Source organism: Acanthochromis polyacanthus, chromosome 16 (assembly GCF_021347895.1).
Source record: "Acanthochromis polyacanthus isolate Apoly-LR-REF ecotype Palm Island chromosome 16, KAUST_Apoly_ChrSc, whole genome shotgun sequence".
NCBI classification, from domain to species: domain Eukaryota; kingdom Metazoa; phylum Chordata; class Actinopteri; family Pomacentridae; genus Acanthochromis; species Acanthochromis polyacanthus.
The window spans coordinates 8,653,822-8,669,438 of NC_067128.1; the positions used below are offsets into that span (position 1 = coordinate 8,653,822).

Below are 15,617 nucleotides of genomic sequence, written 5' to 3' on the forward strand. Positions count from 1 at the left end.
ACAGTCTACTATCATTGTGGTTCAGGCTGAAATATCTCCAAAATCATTGGATGAGTTACCATCCAATTCTGTTCAGACCTCGACTTTTACTCTGACACCACTAGCAGGGGGACATTTGCAGCTTTTAGTGACAGCAATCTTGACAGCTGCTGGATAAATTCTATTGAAATTTGGTACAGATGTTCATGTCACATTGTGGTGATCCCTTAAATTGTGATCTCAACAAACTCATACAATGGCAACATAAATCCAACACTTTATTTATACTTGTACTTACCTAAAAATCTTATCCCCCGCTGCACCCACACTGAGTCCAGAAAGAGTTTGGGCTTCAATATTGAGTGGTTTGTCACAGATCATTCCAGGGTTTTCCTTTCGAAGATCGGAGAGGGTTTCCCAGTCTCCCTTACCAGAGGGGTTATCTCTGTCAAACCAAACTGTCCAGCATCCTGGAAAAAGGTGATCAAATTAAGATCAACTGGCAACAGAGAATACTGGAAATCTGCACATAACTGTGCATGTTGTAGTTTGGCCAAGATAAGCGTCATACTTGGATACGTTTTACATACTTACATTTTTAATGCAAAGACAGGTGCAATGTAAATTTAAAAACAAAAAAAACAAAAAGCGTCATCCGCTTACTAATGTGAATGGGATAGTTGAAAGCTACACTGAAGAATCTTACCTTCTAAAGGAAAAACGGGCACTGCACCGAGAGCCTTCTGACTGTTCTCTAACACAGATATACAGAAAGATGTTATGTTTTGTTATTGTGCAAAGTGCTGATAGATCATAAGAACAGTAAAACTGACAACAGTTACTGTAACTACACAGATGAACTTACCAAAAACCAGTCCTACTACAATGGCAACACTCAGCTGGAAACAGAAAAGAGAAAGTGGGAATGCAAAAATCCACATCATGTTCAAAAATGTAAATACAGGAATTCGTCACAATTTAGCACTGTCGCTTCACAGCTACAAGATCCCTGGTTTGCGTCTCAGCCTGGGATTATTCTATGTGGACTCTACATGTTCTCCCTGTGCATCTTGAGTTTTCACCAGGCTAAGTTGTCCATTAGTGTGAATGTGATTGTTTGTCTCCACATGTAGTCCTGTGATAGACTGGTGACCTGTCCAGAGTGTCCCCTGCCTTTTCCCTAAGTCAACTGGGATCCGCTCTGGAAAATGTAGTGTCTTTTGATAATCAAATGTTCAGATAGTCATATTGTCATGTTATCAGAAGGCCTACAATAAACCTATGAAAGAAAAAAAAAATCCCCAATTGCTTTTGTGACAAAGACACATGTGCTTCAATCATTCCATCGTAGAAAGTTCAGAGCTCTTGTTTTTGGAAACTCAAGACATTCATGTCTTTACAAGTGTATATATCAGGGACCATCTAGGACTGCAAAGAGAACCCCAAATCACTGAAATGTTGTGATAATAAATACATTGTTGCAAGTTAGACAGTCTGCCTGTCACAAATAAATAAAAACAGACATATAAGCACAAAAATATAACTTACCAATTTGATCATGGTTGTGGATGATGAGAAACGTTGAAACCTGTGAAAAGAGGAAAGAGAACAAAGATAGTAAATACAGACTGACAAATATGAAACGTCATAATATGAACGCCTGTTGTGATGGCGCCAGTGTGAGCTTCTGGCCAGAATTTTGAATGTGAGACCAAATAGTCTTCCTGTTCTGTCTGAGGTCCTGCTCAACTTCACCGTCAGCCGTGTACCAAAGACATCAGAGAAAACGGGGTAAGGGTGAGAATCAAGACTCACCCTGTGTGCTCCACGTATGAGTGGTCCTTGTCTCTGTTGTGGTCGCAGTGGTCGAGGAGGTAACTCTTGTCCTGGTGTCCTGCGCTCATTGGAATATATACCTTTTTTTGGATGGGACCTGTTTGTCCAGGTGTTCTTGACCGGCCAGCCGAGCGGCCTCAACCAGTGGGATGACAGTCCCCAGAGGCAGCGTGGACTTTTAAAAATGTTAATGACTCTTGGTTTTGCCCAGTCTGTGACTAACCCGACTGGGTTATTATTAGTTTTTATTGTTCTACCAAAATTCTGACAAAGTTCTATCTTTCACTAAATACATTGTGAAATCATTATGCCCTGATATTATAAAAAGGTTTTCCCAGTGATGCACTGTTGTGTTGTGACGTAACATTGGACAACATTGTGGTAATGTTTTAGAAAAGAACATTCTTTAATGTGTAACTTCAAGCAGCATCCCCAAAACATCCTTAGAACAATACAGGAGAAATGTTCCATCTTTGTAAATTAATCAAAAAGCAAATTAGAGAAGATGTTCTGCTATCTGAGAAAATCTAGAAAACATTTGTAGAATGTTGGTTTGAGAACATTTTTCTTTTGTTATCATGTACCATTATCTGTGACCCTGGCTACACCCTCCAAACATCCTCTTGAGGGCTTGGTTGGCTTTTAACTTTCTTGGAATGTTGTTGGAAATGATAAATGACCTGAAACTGGTATTTAAACATTTTCAATGAAATATTTTTAGAACTTGTAGGTAAGGCTAGCCAGCATTGTGGGAACATTCCTTGTTTGCTGGTAAAAACATGCATGTCGCCTGCATGAGGTTAACAGTTTACTTTTTCTGCTGCTTTTAATGAGAAGTAAAAATACTGCTAAATGAAGGCCAGAAGACACAATTACTTAGTGTGCAAAACTAAAAACACTCACCCACAGGATGTCAGTAGAGAAAAATGGTTTTGTGAATCTGTGTCTGGCAAACTAAGCATCTCACTGCCCATCTCTCTACCTATATACGGTCCTTTAACACTAACTTGAACGTATTTAGTTGCCAGCAAGATGGAAGTAGTCACAGGCTTTAGAATTATGTGTCACAGAACACAGACAAACTAAACAATCCCCCATTTGAAAAGCATGCAATTTGAAAATAAAATATGTTCACAAATAGTCATCCATGTATTGCAGTGGGTTGAGTGAGAAAACAATTGTTGGAGATCAGATGTGCAGCTACACCATTCTGCTGCAGTCACTTTAAACCTTTTATCATTGTAGTTTCACATAGATCAATGCACTGATAAGGAGGATGCATGCATTACATAGTCTTTTTTTTTTTTCTTTTGCCACAAACAGGTCTAAACTGGGTGTGTTGTTGTCCAGGCTAGGTAAGTGTCACATGTACAAAAAACAAAACAAAAGACTTGATCTATTTAGGAATGTGGGTGGGACAGTAGCAGGACCATCATAAATGGAGTTCAAGAAAACACTGAGCCACTGGATGGTTGTTTTAAATATCACCTCAAAAGAATCTGCAATCAGCCTGTATTTAAAGGAAAGGTTATGAAAGAGTTGGTGCTGTGTGACAAACAAATAACAGAAGTAGGAATTTATCAACAAACTACAAGAAAAATGTCATAAAACATGTTCTGCTGGTACAGAAGATAATTTATAATATTAATCGATATTTAGGTAGAATACAGTGAAATTTGGTACAGACGTACATATTTATACTTACTTTGAAATCACATCCTCTGCTGCAGCCACACTGAGTCCAGAAAGAGTTTGGGCCTCAATAGCTGATGTTTTGGGGCAGATCTTTCCAGGGTTTTCTCTGCAAAGATGGAAGAGGATTTCCCAGTCTCCAGTATCAGAGGAGTCATCTCTGTCCAGCATCCTGGAAAAAGACGATCAAACTGAGATTAATCTAAGACCACAATGTTTTTCCACACTCATGAACATTAAATGGTTTAATGTGTATTTTAAATGTCAAGATTGTCATGAAAAGAAGCGGCAACCCTCCTACTGGTTTTCACTGGAACCCGGACAGCTTCTCTTGTGTGATAAATTTAAAAAAAGAGAGAAGCTTTATTTTATTGACACTTCACAAAAACTTACAAGGTACTTTCATTCCCATTAATATATCAAAAATCGTGTGTGATGTTTATCAAGCTACAGTGAAGAGTCGTACTGCTTACAGAAAGATTTTGCGTTATGTTGTTGTGCACATCGCCGACAGCTCATAAGAGCAGTAAACCTGAACGTAGTTACTGCAGCTACACAGATGGACGTACCTAAAAGCAGTCCTGCTGCAATGACAACACTCAACTGTAAGTCAGAATAGAAAATTGTAATGTAAAAATGCACATCATGTTAAAACAATAAAACAAAGGAATTCTTCTAACGAGCAAAACTACATTCATTAGTGGGACTTTTTGGTGCCAGATTTTTATCAGGCAAATAGTTTATCCTCCAAACAAAGAAGCTTTCTGCAAGAGGGAGTGGCTGTGACTTCACCATCAGTGAACATACTCCACATACCAAAATCTTCCACTGAATGGTTGTTTTCACTTGCATACAGAAAAGAATCCTATATATTTCAAAAATTATAATTAAAAAAAATTACAATGCATGAGTAAAATCCTCCGATATTAGTTCTTAAGGCTGCATGTTGTCAAAGAAGAGCTACACTTAGAGGTTGCATTTGTAGATGAACATGCAATTATAACAATGAAATACTCTCCAAAATATACAGAATTTTAGTGTCTGCAGAGGTAACTTTATTCCTGGTGCCCTGAACTAATAGGGATTTATTGTTGCTGCATGACACCTGTTTGCCCAGTTGTACCTGCCAGGGGGATGAGGAACCACAAAAGTGCACTGATGTTTTAATTGTCACTGACTCTGTATGCCACACATAAAAAGAAAACACTCTGGATCTGGTGCTGTCTTGTTTGTGACATTTGTACATCAGATTACACACCCACCATTGACTTGTATGTATGGTCTCTAAAAGAACAAAAAAATAAATAAATAAAATAACTGTGGACATGGCAGGACCTGAAACACATCAGCCAATCAATGCGCTCGGACTGAAGCGTTTGGTTTGCTCCCTTTCCTGTCAATCAAAAATCTTCCGGCTCAGGCCTAGTTACGTAGATTACGTACGCCTTGGACGTACATGTTTTCTGTATGTGTTGCTTTGGTATAGCTTCGTAGTTAGCTGGCGACTTGTTTTGCTCATCTTTTTTTACATAATGGCAGATAAAGATACAGGGGGACCCAGCCGTAAAAGACAACTTCACGAGTGCTACGCAAGTTTCTGGAGGGGGGCGTTTCTTCGTAAATGTTAAGAGGGGGGAGGTTAGAGGGGGGTGAGGGAGAGCTTGTATGTGCGCATGCTACGTTCAAAGTCGTAGGAAATTAAATCTCCTCTAATGCCTTTCAAACTTTACTGTTGTTTTAAAGGTTAGAACTGGGCTGCTGCTTCCACGTTTAGCAGGACGTTTACATGTTCACACCCCATTTAGAGCACTAAAGACAGCCAACCAGATGCTCTTACATGTTCCAAAATCGACAAACACAAAGAGTACAATCTAAAATTTGCACCAGCTGCTCCTGATCTTTATTGGCCATCTAGATGAGCCTTTGGGACACATGCAGTTGGAGACTAAATTATTAGCCTCCTATGAAATTTTAGGTTTTTCCAAAAAAAATCCAAATGCTGTTAAACAGATCAATGCATTTTGAACACAGCTTTTCCAAACATCCTACTTTTATTTTGGATGCTTACATTATTTTACTTTGCAGCAGAAACAAAATGATTTAACAAAAAACAAAAACTACCAGGGCCAAAATTATTAGCCCTCTTAAGAACTGATCTTTTTATTGAGCCAAACCACAAATCACTGCTGAGCAATCATGTGCTTTAACTTTGTAACGCTCACACAGTTTGTTATCAATCAATCTGGGGTTTGTCCTGCACTGAACAAACAGCATAAAAACTTCATTAACGATCTGAGCTGTCGCTTGAGAAAGCATCATGTCAGAAACCAAAGAAATCAGTTGAGACTTGTCAAGAAAAATTGTTTATGCTTACAAAGCAGGAGAAGGGTCTACAAAGTTCTCACAGCATTTACAAGTGTCTAGAAGTGGAGTGAGAAGCATCATCAAGAAAGTCAAAGAGAGCTACATAGTACAGAACAAGTCTGGCAGAGGTAGGAAGTGAAAGATTTCAAAGACTCTGGAAAGAAAACTGGTGAGAGACGTATCTAAAGATGCTAGAACTACCACCAAAACACTAGTTAATGACTTAGTCGAGTCAGGAATTCGAGTGTCAAAGAAGACAGTCACTAGAGCCCTGCACAGAAGTGGACTGAGAGGATACAGTCCAGGAAAAACTCATCTTCTACAGAAGAGACACCTTCAGGGCAGAGTGAAGTATGCTAAGGACAACCTGGAGAAAGATTATGAACACTGGAAGACCTCTGGTCAGATGAGACCAAATTAGACCTCTTTGGTCATAGAGATGTTGTTTATGTTTGGAGAAAGAAGGGAGAGATGTAGAACAAAAAGAACACCGTCCCCACAGGTAAACACGGTGGTGGCAGTACTCTGTTGTTGGGATGCTTCAGTGCTTCTGGAACTGGGAATCTTGTCAAGGGTGAAGGAATGATGAAAAAAGAAGAATACATGAAGACTTTTGAAAGAAAACTCCAACTAGTCAGCTACAAAACTGGGTCTGGGTTGTTGCTTTGTCTTCCAACATGACAACGACCCAAAACATACGTCGCTCCTGGTGAAGAATTAGATTGATTACCAGAAGACCAAAGTGGCCCTGTGACAGACTGGTGACCTGACCAGGGTGTCCCCTGCTTTCGCCCAAAGTCAGCTGGGATAGACTCCAGCACTCCTGTGACCCTAATGAGGATTAAGTGGTGTATAGATGATGGATTTATAGGCCAACTCGATGAGCCTCTGGGACACATTTATGACAAACATGAAGGAACTGCAACTTGACTGGTTTGTGGAACCATAAGATGGTAACTCTTGATGTTTGGTGGTATGATATCTATATAGTACACTTTGTGATACATATGTCTGGATTATTCACACCAAGTCACAACTTTTTCTTAGTCTGGCAGCTCTTTTGTGCAGTCTCAACGGGCCAAATACAAACTTGAAGACAACGAGGAATTTGCTGTTAATTTGTAGCTTTATTGCTGTTGATTCTTAATTTGTTTCCAACATTAGCCACACAAGATAGATCCAAATCACCATTCTCAATGAGTACTCATGCATACAAACAATGAGAAGAGAATAAATCCACTTTGCATGAGCAGCTTGACATTGCATATGTCGAATGTGCTCAAACATAACGTCCACCACAGAAAGGGGGATAGCAGAGAAAGCGAACACGATAGTCATGGCACATCTTCTCCCCGTACTGGTCCTTGTTTCTGCAGACGAATCCGTAAGATGGACTATTTCTGAAAAAAGAAACCAACGTGGCACTTGTTAAAAGCAACCATTTACAGTCTGAACAGGAGTTTACACATATTTACAAAAGTCATGTATATAATGGGAGTCTGGAGCTTCCAATGACTCTTCAAACTAAATGATTAGAACACATGCATCTCTGTCACAAAAAAACAATAATTCATCGTGGCCATTTCACAAATTTATTATCGTCCTTTAGAAATATGCACGATGCACAATTGTTGTATGTGACAGAACCATGAGCTTGAATTATTCCATCACAGAAATTAGGAGTTATTTGGATGATTGTAAACTCAAGACTGGCCAACCCGGTCTCACGGGGATTCGTGAAACTGTCACGTAATTTTTTGTTTCGGTTTCGTGCGCACCAACACGATTTCGTCATGTTTTTCGTGCCGCTCACCACGAAATGTTTTTCGTGTTGCTCACAACGAAACCCGCTGTGGTAATCACATCTGAAAGTGGTTTATACCGGCGGATTCATGACGATCTAAGCTGTCCATCGGCGTATACTGCTTGTGTGTTCGCGTTTGCGGCCGTCGGACATTCTTTAAATTCCTATGCAAATTGGTAAGTGTACCACCGGGTTATGGTTAGGGTTATGGTTAGTGACGATGTCATGCAAAATATAGCGTTGGATTCGCCACGGTTTTACTTTAAAAATATAATATACCCATTCGTTTGAAATACGTTCTGAGTGGCACGAAAAGTCCGCCGTTTAAAATACATTGGTGTGCATTTCGTGGTGAGTGGCACGAAAAACATGACGAAATCGTGTTGGTGCGCACGAAACCGAAACAAAAAATTACGTGACAGTTTCACGAATCCCCGTGAGACCGGGTTGGACTGGCATAACATGTGTGTTCCTGACCTGTGTATGTAAACTTTTGTTCACAACTTGAAGTATTTACAATTTTAACCCTACTAGTGGCTCAAAAAGTGCTTATATCAATATGTCAGTATATTAACAGTCTACTATCATTGTGGTTCAGGCTGAAATATCTCCAAAAACATTGGATGAGTTACCATCCAATTCTGTTCAGACCTCGACTTTTACTCTGACACCACTAGCAGGGGGACATTTGCAGCTTTTAGTGACAGCAATCTTGACAGCTGCTGGATAAATTCTATTGAAATTTGGTACAGATGTTCATGTCACATTGTGGTGAGCGCTTAAATTGTGATCTTAACAAACTCATACAATGACAACATAAATCCAACACTTTATTTATACTTGTACTTACCTATAAATCTTATCCCCCGCTGCACCCACACTGAGTCCAGAAAGAGTTTTGGCTTGAATATCATATGGTGTGTCGCAGATCTTTCCAGGGTATTCCTTTTTAAGATCGGAGAGGGTTTCGTAGTCTCCAGTTGCAGAGGGGTTATCTCTGTCAAACCAAACTGTCCAGCATTCTGTAAAAAGGTAATCAAATTGAGATCAACTGGTAACAGGGAATAGTGGAAATCTGCATCTAACTGCATGTTGTAGTTTGGCCAAGATAAGCGTCATACAAAAAAAAAAAAAAAAAAAAAGGGGGAAATGTAAATTTTAAAAAAAAAAGAAAGAAAGAAAGCGTGATGGGCGGGATAGTTGCAAGCTACAGTGAAGAGTCTTACTTCTTGTATGTCCAGGAGGGGGCACTGCACCGAGAGCCTTCAGACTGTTGTCTAGTATAGACATACAGAGAGATGTTATGTTTTGTTATTGTGCAAAGAGCTGTTAAATCATAAGAGCAGTAAAACTGACAACAGTTACTGTAACTACACAGACGAACTTACCGAAAACCAGTCCTACTACAATGGCAACACTCAGCTGGAAACAGAACAGAGAAAGTTGGAATGTAAAAATTCACATCATGTTAAAAAATGTAAACACAGGAATTTTTCGCAAATCTATTCCATGAGGCAGAGGAGTAGGAGAAGAGAGCATACAGGGCTCCAGACAGCAACCAAAATGAAAATCATTTTATTGAGTTGGAAAAATCTGATATTGTAACACTAAATTTACCTTTTTTCATTTCAAAATAGTTTTTTGCTCACACAGCTGTACAATTTAGCACTGACGCTTCACAGATACAAGATCCCTGGTTTGTGTCTCAGCCTGGGATTATTCTATGTGGACTTTACATGTTCTCCCTGTGCATCTTGAGTTTTCACCAGGCTAAGTTGTCCATTAGTGTGAATGTGATTGTTTGTCTCCACATGTAGTCCTGTGATAGACTGGTGACCTGTCCAGAGTGTCCCCTGCCTTTTCCCTAAGTCAACTGGGATCCGCTCTGGAAAATGTAGTGTCTTTTGATAATCAAATGTTCAGATAGTCATATTGTCATGTTATCAGAAGGCCTACAATAAACCTATGAAAGAAAAAAAAAACCCCAATTGCTTTGGTGACAAAGACACATGTGCTTCAATCATTCCATCATAGAAAGTTCAGAGCTCTTGTTTTTGGAAACTAAAGACATTCATGTCTTTACAAGTGTATATATCAGGGACCATCTAGGACTGCAAAGAGAACCCCAAATCACTGAAATGTTGTGATAATAAATACATTGTTGCAAGTTAGACAGTCTGCCTGTCACAAATAAATAAAAACAGACATATAAGCACAAAAATATAACTTACCAATTTAATCATGGTTGTGGATGATGAGAAACGTTGAAACCTGTGAAAAGAGGAAAGAGAACAAAGATAGTAAATACAGACTGACAAATATGAAACGTCATAATATGAACGCCTGTTGTGATGGCGCCAGTGTGAGCTTCTGGCCAGAATTTTGAATGTGAGACCAAATAGTCTTCCTGTTCTGTCTGAGGTCCTGCTCAACTTCACCGTCAGCCGTGTACCAAAGACATCAGAGAAAACGGGGTAAGGGTGAGAATCAAGACTTACCCTGTGTGCTCCACGTATGAGTGGTCCTTGTCTCTGTTGTGGTCGCAGTGGTCGAGGAGGTAACTCTTGTCCTGGTGTCCTGCGCTCATTGGAATATATACCTTTTTTTGGATGGGACCTGTTTGTCCAGGTGTTCTTGACCGGCCAGCCGAGCGGCCTCAACCAGTGGGATGACAGTCCCCAGAGGCAGCGTGGACTTTTAAAAATGTTAATGACTCTTGGTTTTGCCCAGTCTGTGACTGACCCGACTGGGTTATTATTAGTTTTTATTGTTCTACCAAAATTCTGACAAAGTTCTATCTTTCACTAAATGCATTGTGAAATCATTATGCATTAATATTATAAAAAGGTTTTCCCAGTGATGCACTGTTGTGTTGTGATGTAACATTGGACAACACTGTGGTAATGTTTTAGAAAAGAACATTCTTTAATGTGTAACTTCAAGCAGCATCCCCAAAACATCCTTAGAACAATACAGGTGAAATGTTCCATCTTTGTAAATTAATCAAAAAGCAAATTAGAGAAGATGTTCTGCTATCTGAGAACATCTAGAAAACATTTGTAGAATGTTGGTTTGAGAACATTTTTCTTTTGTTATCATGTACCATTATCTGTGACCCTGGCTACACCCTCCAAACATCCTCTTGAGGGCTTGGTTGGCTTTTAACTTTCTTGGAATGTTGTTGGAAATGATAAATGACCTGAAACTGGTATTTAAACATTTTCAATGAAATATTTTTAGCACTTGTAGGTAAGGCTAGCCAGCATTGTGGGAACATTCCTTGTTTGCTGGTAAAAACATGCATGTCGCCTGCATGAGGTTAACGGTTTACTTTTTCTGCTGCTTTTAATGAGAAGTAAAAATACTGCTAAATGAAGGCCAGAAGACACAATTACTTAGTGTCCAAAACTAAAAACACTCACCCACAGGATGTCAGTAGAGAAAAATGGTTTTGTGAATCTGTGTCTGGCAAACTAAGCATCTCACTGCCCATCTCTCTACCTATATACGGTCCTTTAACACTAACTTGGGCATATTTAGTTGCCAGCAAGATGGAAGTAGTCACAGGATTTAGAATTATGTGTCACAGAACACAGACAAACTAAACAATTCCCCATTTGAAAAGCATGCAATTTGAAAATAAGATATGTTCACAAATAGTCATCCATGTATTGCAGTGGGTTGAGTGAGAAAACAATTGTTGGAGATCAGATGTGCAGCTACACCATTCTGCTGCAGTCACTTTAAACCTTTTTCATTGTAGTTTCACACAGATCAATGCACAGATAAGGAGAATGCATGTATTACATTTTTCCCACAAACAGGTCTAAACTGAGTGTGTTGTTGTCCAGGCTAGGTAAGTTTCATGTTCAAAAAAACAAAACAAAAGGCTTGATCTATTTAAGAATGTGGGTGGGACAGTAGCAGGACCATCATAAATGGAGTTCAAGAAAACACTGAGCCACTGGATGGTTGTTTTAAATATCACCTCAAAAGAATCTGCAATCAGCCTGTACTGAAAGGAAAGATTATGAAAGAGATACTGCTGTGTGACAAACAAAAAAAGGGAGTAGGAATTTATCAACAACCTCCAAGAAAAATGGCATAAAACATGTTCTGCTGGTACAGAAGATAATTAATTCTATTAACAGTCATTCCGTTTTTCCACAAGCATCCTCGAGGAAGATTTTATGATTAACTTTAATGTGACAAAGATTTTTTTCCCTACTTTTACTCATAAACCATCACGCAGATGGATAGACACGCAGATGGATAAATAAATAAATAGATGGATAAATAAAAAGATAGATTGCGAGGCAGACAGCTTACCTGAAACCAAGATGAAAATCAGCATTTTCGGTTTCCTTCTTGTAATTAACAGAACAATGTTGACAGCTGAAACTGCACAGCTGTCCTGAATCCCATAATCCAGACAGAAATTTGGCTCACTCTTGCAGTTAAAGGCAGCTGTCATGCTATCACGCAATTATAAAAGGATGATTCAGGTGCAAGTGGCTGATAGGAATTGGTGCACAGCACCTGTACTCTGAGTCACAACCAGCAATAGCGTTATTTTAGAGACTGTTTAGGTGTTGTGGTTATATAAGGTGGAAAATGTGTGTCTGTAAGCCTGTGTGGGTACATCATGTCTCCTCCTGTATGAGAGGTTTAACTAAATGGGTTTTGTAAAGATCTTCCAATGCTCTACTTTTAAACACTGACAATAACCTTGTGCAAGGGTGCTAGAATTTGGGCATGTTAGATCGGTGTCTTCTTGACCCTACCAATATTCAGCAACTACTAGATTGTCTAGCTCCATAATTTTGACCTAATTATAAAAACAATAATTTCTGTCTGTGTATTATGAATGTATTTAGTACACAAATGATCCGATCTCGTCCTCTATAACAAGACCTGCCTTTCTGACCCAGCTACTTAATGGATTGACTTTGCCATTTCTTGCTAACGTCAACTGTTCTCAATCAGCTGTATGTGCTTGTAAGTGATTGAGGAATGACACCATCATTTTACCAACAGTTCTGTGCATGAACGTAATGGATAAATTGCATCTGTATTGACTCAGTAAGCAAGAGAAATTTTATCTTTCAGGTGGCTTACTCAATTTCCTGTATTGCTTTTGTACTTTGCAGATATTATGCAACCAGCATTTAGAACAACCACCGCGCGGTTGTCCGACTCCACCAACCAGTCAAGCTGCAATTTAAATACGTGTTTGTCCAGATTTCTATAATATGTAGCAAATACTTTGCAGCAGGTATGTCCACTGGGAGAAACGAAGTGAAAATACCTTTCTTTGTGTTCACAGGGTTGACAAATACAGCTGATCTGAAAGAACACAAAGTTGCAGCCATAACAGTGGACAATTCTGACAATGTTACTAAAGAGAAGCTATAAATTCAAAAATGTTAATGCTTCATCCTCAACCTGACAGCACAGAAGGTTTATATAATCAGCACCGTTTCAAGGTGGCCACCAAAGATTAGTGTCATTAATTCAGTATCCAGGCAAATGTGAAATATAGTCACAATCTCCCTTCCTGCTCCTGAGTTATGGCACTGAATAATGACGAGAAAAGTGGTTGTGTAAAATATTATGATATCTAAGTGGAACTGACCTTTGACCTTTCAGTTATAAAATGTCATCCCTCTATCATTTAATCCGATTAAATATTTGTGTGACATTTTGTCATAATTAGCGTAATAATTTTATTTTGTGGCACAAATATGATTTGTTAGGTCACACTAACCTTGACCTTTAATCACCAGAATAAAATCAATTCATACTTAAGTCCAAGTAAATACCTGAGCCAGACTTCAAGAAAATCCCTCAAGACTTCCTTGAGATATTGTGTGCATGAGAATGTTGACACTGGTGACACTTTCTTTACAACAAAGAGGAAAACTAATTGGAAGTCAGCTAACTGGTCAGTGAACATGATTTTAAATGAAACCCTGTTTTCAACTGTGGAGAAAAAAAAATGTCAACTTTAATTAAAAAGCCACTCCAGTGAGAAGCAAGTATCCTGCCTTGTTAATATGTCTTTGTGGCGTGTTTTATATGCTAGAAGATGCCGAGGCTGTGCCCCAAATCAGTCACCACTCACTATTTAGGGTGTTTGCCAATTTGTAGTGCTGTCCAGATGTTAAAGTACAAGTGGTACACCCTATATAGTGCACTCAAAGTATCCCACAATGCACCATGACAAGTAGCGTATAGTTGATGATTACTAAACCAAGCTTTCTGCATCATCATGCATCACCTCGAAGAACCATGACAGATGGACGGGCAGACGGACAAGAAAGCCAGTTGAGGATTGGCGGCATTTCCACAGCTTTCTGACAGCTATTTTTATTGTGTTGATACGGATTTTATAGTATTAAGATATATTTTCTACAGAATATATATTTTCCATATGCGTAGACACATTCTTGAGTTATGGTGCAAAAACGTGCAAATTAAAAATAATTAAATGAATATGTTTAATGGAAACAGAACAATGTATCACAACACAAAGAAAAAAGTTATACTATTTTTTTCATTTTTGGAAAACATGTTTAGCATAATATGAATCTATCATAAAAATGTAGCTCAGTAAACTACAACAGCTGACATGGATCTGATATGTTTTAAATGAGCGACGCAGTGACGCGATTATTAGCACTAAGGGGCCGTTTACACGAGGACGCTTGCAGGTAAAAACGTCAAAATATTTCAACAAAACACCCTATCGTTTATACCGGGACGGCGTTTTGGGGGCTTAAAAAGGCAAAAATTTGAAACCGGCCTCCAGAGTGGAAAAGTAGAAAACGCTCCACCATTACGTTTCCGTCTAAACAGCAAAACGCAAAACTTTGCCGAGATCTGACCACGTCGCGTACGCGATTACGTCACATACGTGCGCCGGTGCTTTGGTTTGCCGGCCGGTACAAGAAAGTAGACAAAGATGTGTGATTATTTCAATCCTTCGTACCTTCAAGCAACTCTGGCAGCTCTATGTACACTACAGGAGTCGTGCCAACAAACGTGCAGAATCTGTACAGATTCCATTCATGAACATTTACCGCGGCGGAGATCCGAAAAGGGAGATAGTACACATGCGCGTAGACATGGCGGAGTTTTATCACAGTGCCACCCAGCTGCCTGGCATGCATATCCAATCGAATTCCACACACTATAGAGTCACCGTATATACGCAGATTTCCTTCAAAACCGCTCGTCTAAACGTGAAATGACAAGGCGCCACTTTTGCGTTTTCTGTTAAGATGGTCCTCGTATAAACATAGCCTAAGACTCAAGTAGTGTCTGAAAGCTCCCTACGTAGTTCACTATATAGTGGTCCCTGTATAGGGAGTAGGGAATAAGTGGATGATTTCAGACACACAATGAGATGAATTTTCACAGTTTTAATCAGGACTTAAACCTGGCGAGCTAGCATTAACTAACAAGCTAATCCTGGCTTCTGTCATCTGTATGTTAGCAGTCAGGTTGCTATAGCAGGAGTAAACATAACATGAGTGAACACTGCAAATAAGGAGTTAAAGTTCAATCTTGAAATCCCATGAAAATATCACCAGAAATGAATCATTTTGTATGCAGGAAAAAGCAGCGGGCTAGACAAGTCGAACAGGCTAATGAGGAAACAGGTTTTTCAGGATCTCAGGTGACATGCTATAGGGAGACATTAGCATTAAAGTGAGCCTTAGGATGCTCAGATGACAAGGGATACTTCAGAATACCAAATGCAGTGAGGTGTGAGAGTGAAACGGGTAAAGCTTACTGAATATATAAATGTTGATGCTTGGTGCAAAAATGCAGAAACACCGCTTGATGTTTTTTTCCCCTCTCTTTTCCGTCAACAGGCATTTTCCTGTAGATAAACCATTTTTGTGTCAGCGCTAAACTGGTGGCGCTACTTCTATTT

At 39.3% G+C, this 15,617-nt stretch overlaps 1 protein-coding gene across 2 annotated transcripts in view; it reads right to left on the bottom strand.

The window, feature by feature from the left end:
* Positions 1–12,261, bottom strand: part of si:dkey-205h13.2 (uncharacterized) — a 33,842-nt gene extending 21,581 nt beyond the window's left edge. Inside the window, exons 1-2 of one of the 2 annotated variants that reach the window (XM_051936673.1) lie at positions 12,005–12,257; positions 3,521–3,679 (exon numbers count right to left, since the gene is read on the bottom strand). In XM_051936673.1, the coding sequence (XP_051792633.1) occupies positions 3,521–3,678 (158 nt within the window). In that variant the 5' untranslated portion in view covers position 3,679; positions 12,005–12,257. Of the gene's footprint in view, positions 1–3,520; positions 3,680–12,004 lie in introns of both variants that reach the window. The other variant, XM_051936672.1, reaches the window with a different exon arrangement.
* Between the last annotated feature and the right edge of the window lie 3,356 nt (positions 12,262–15,617).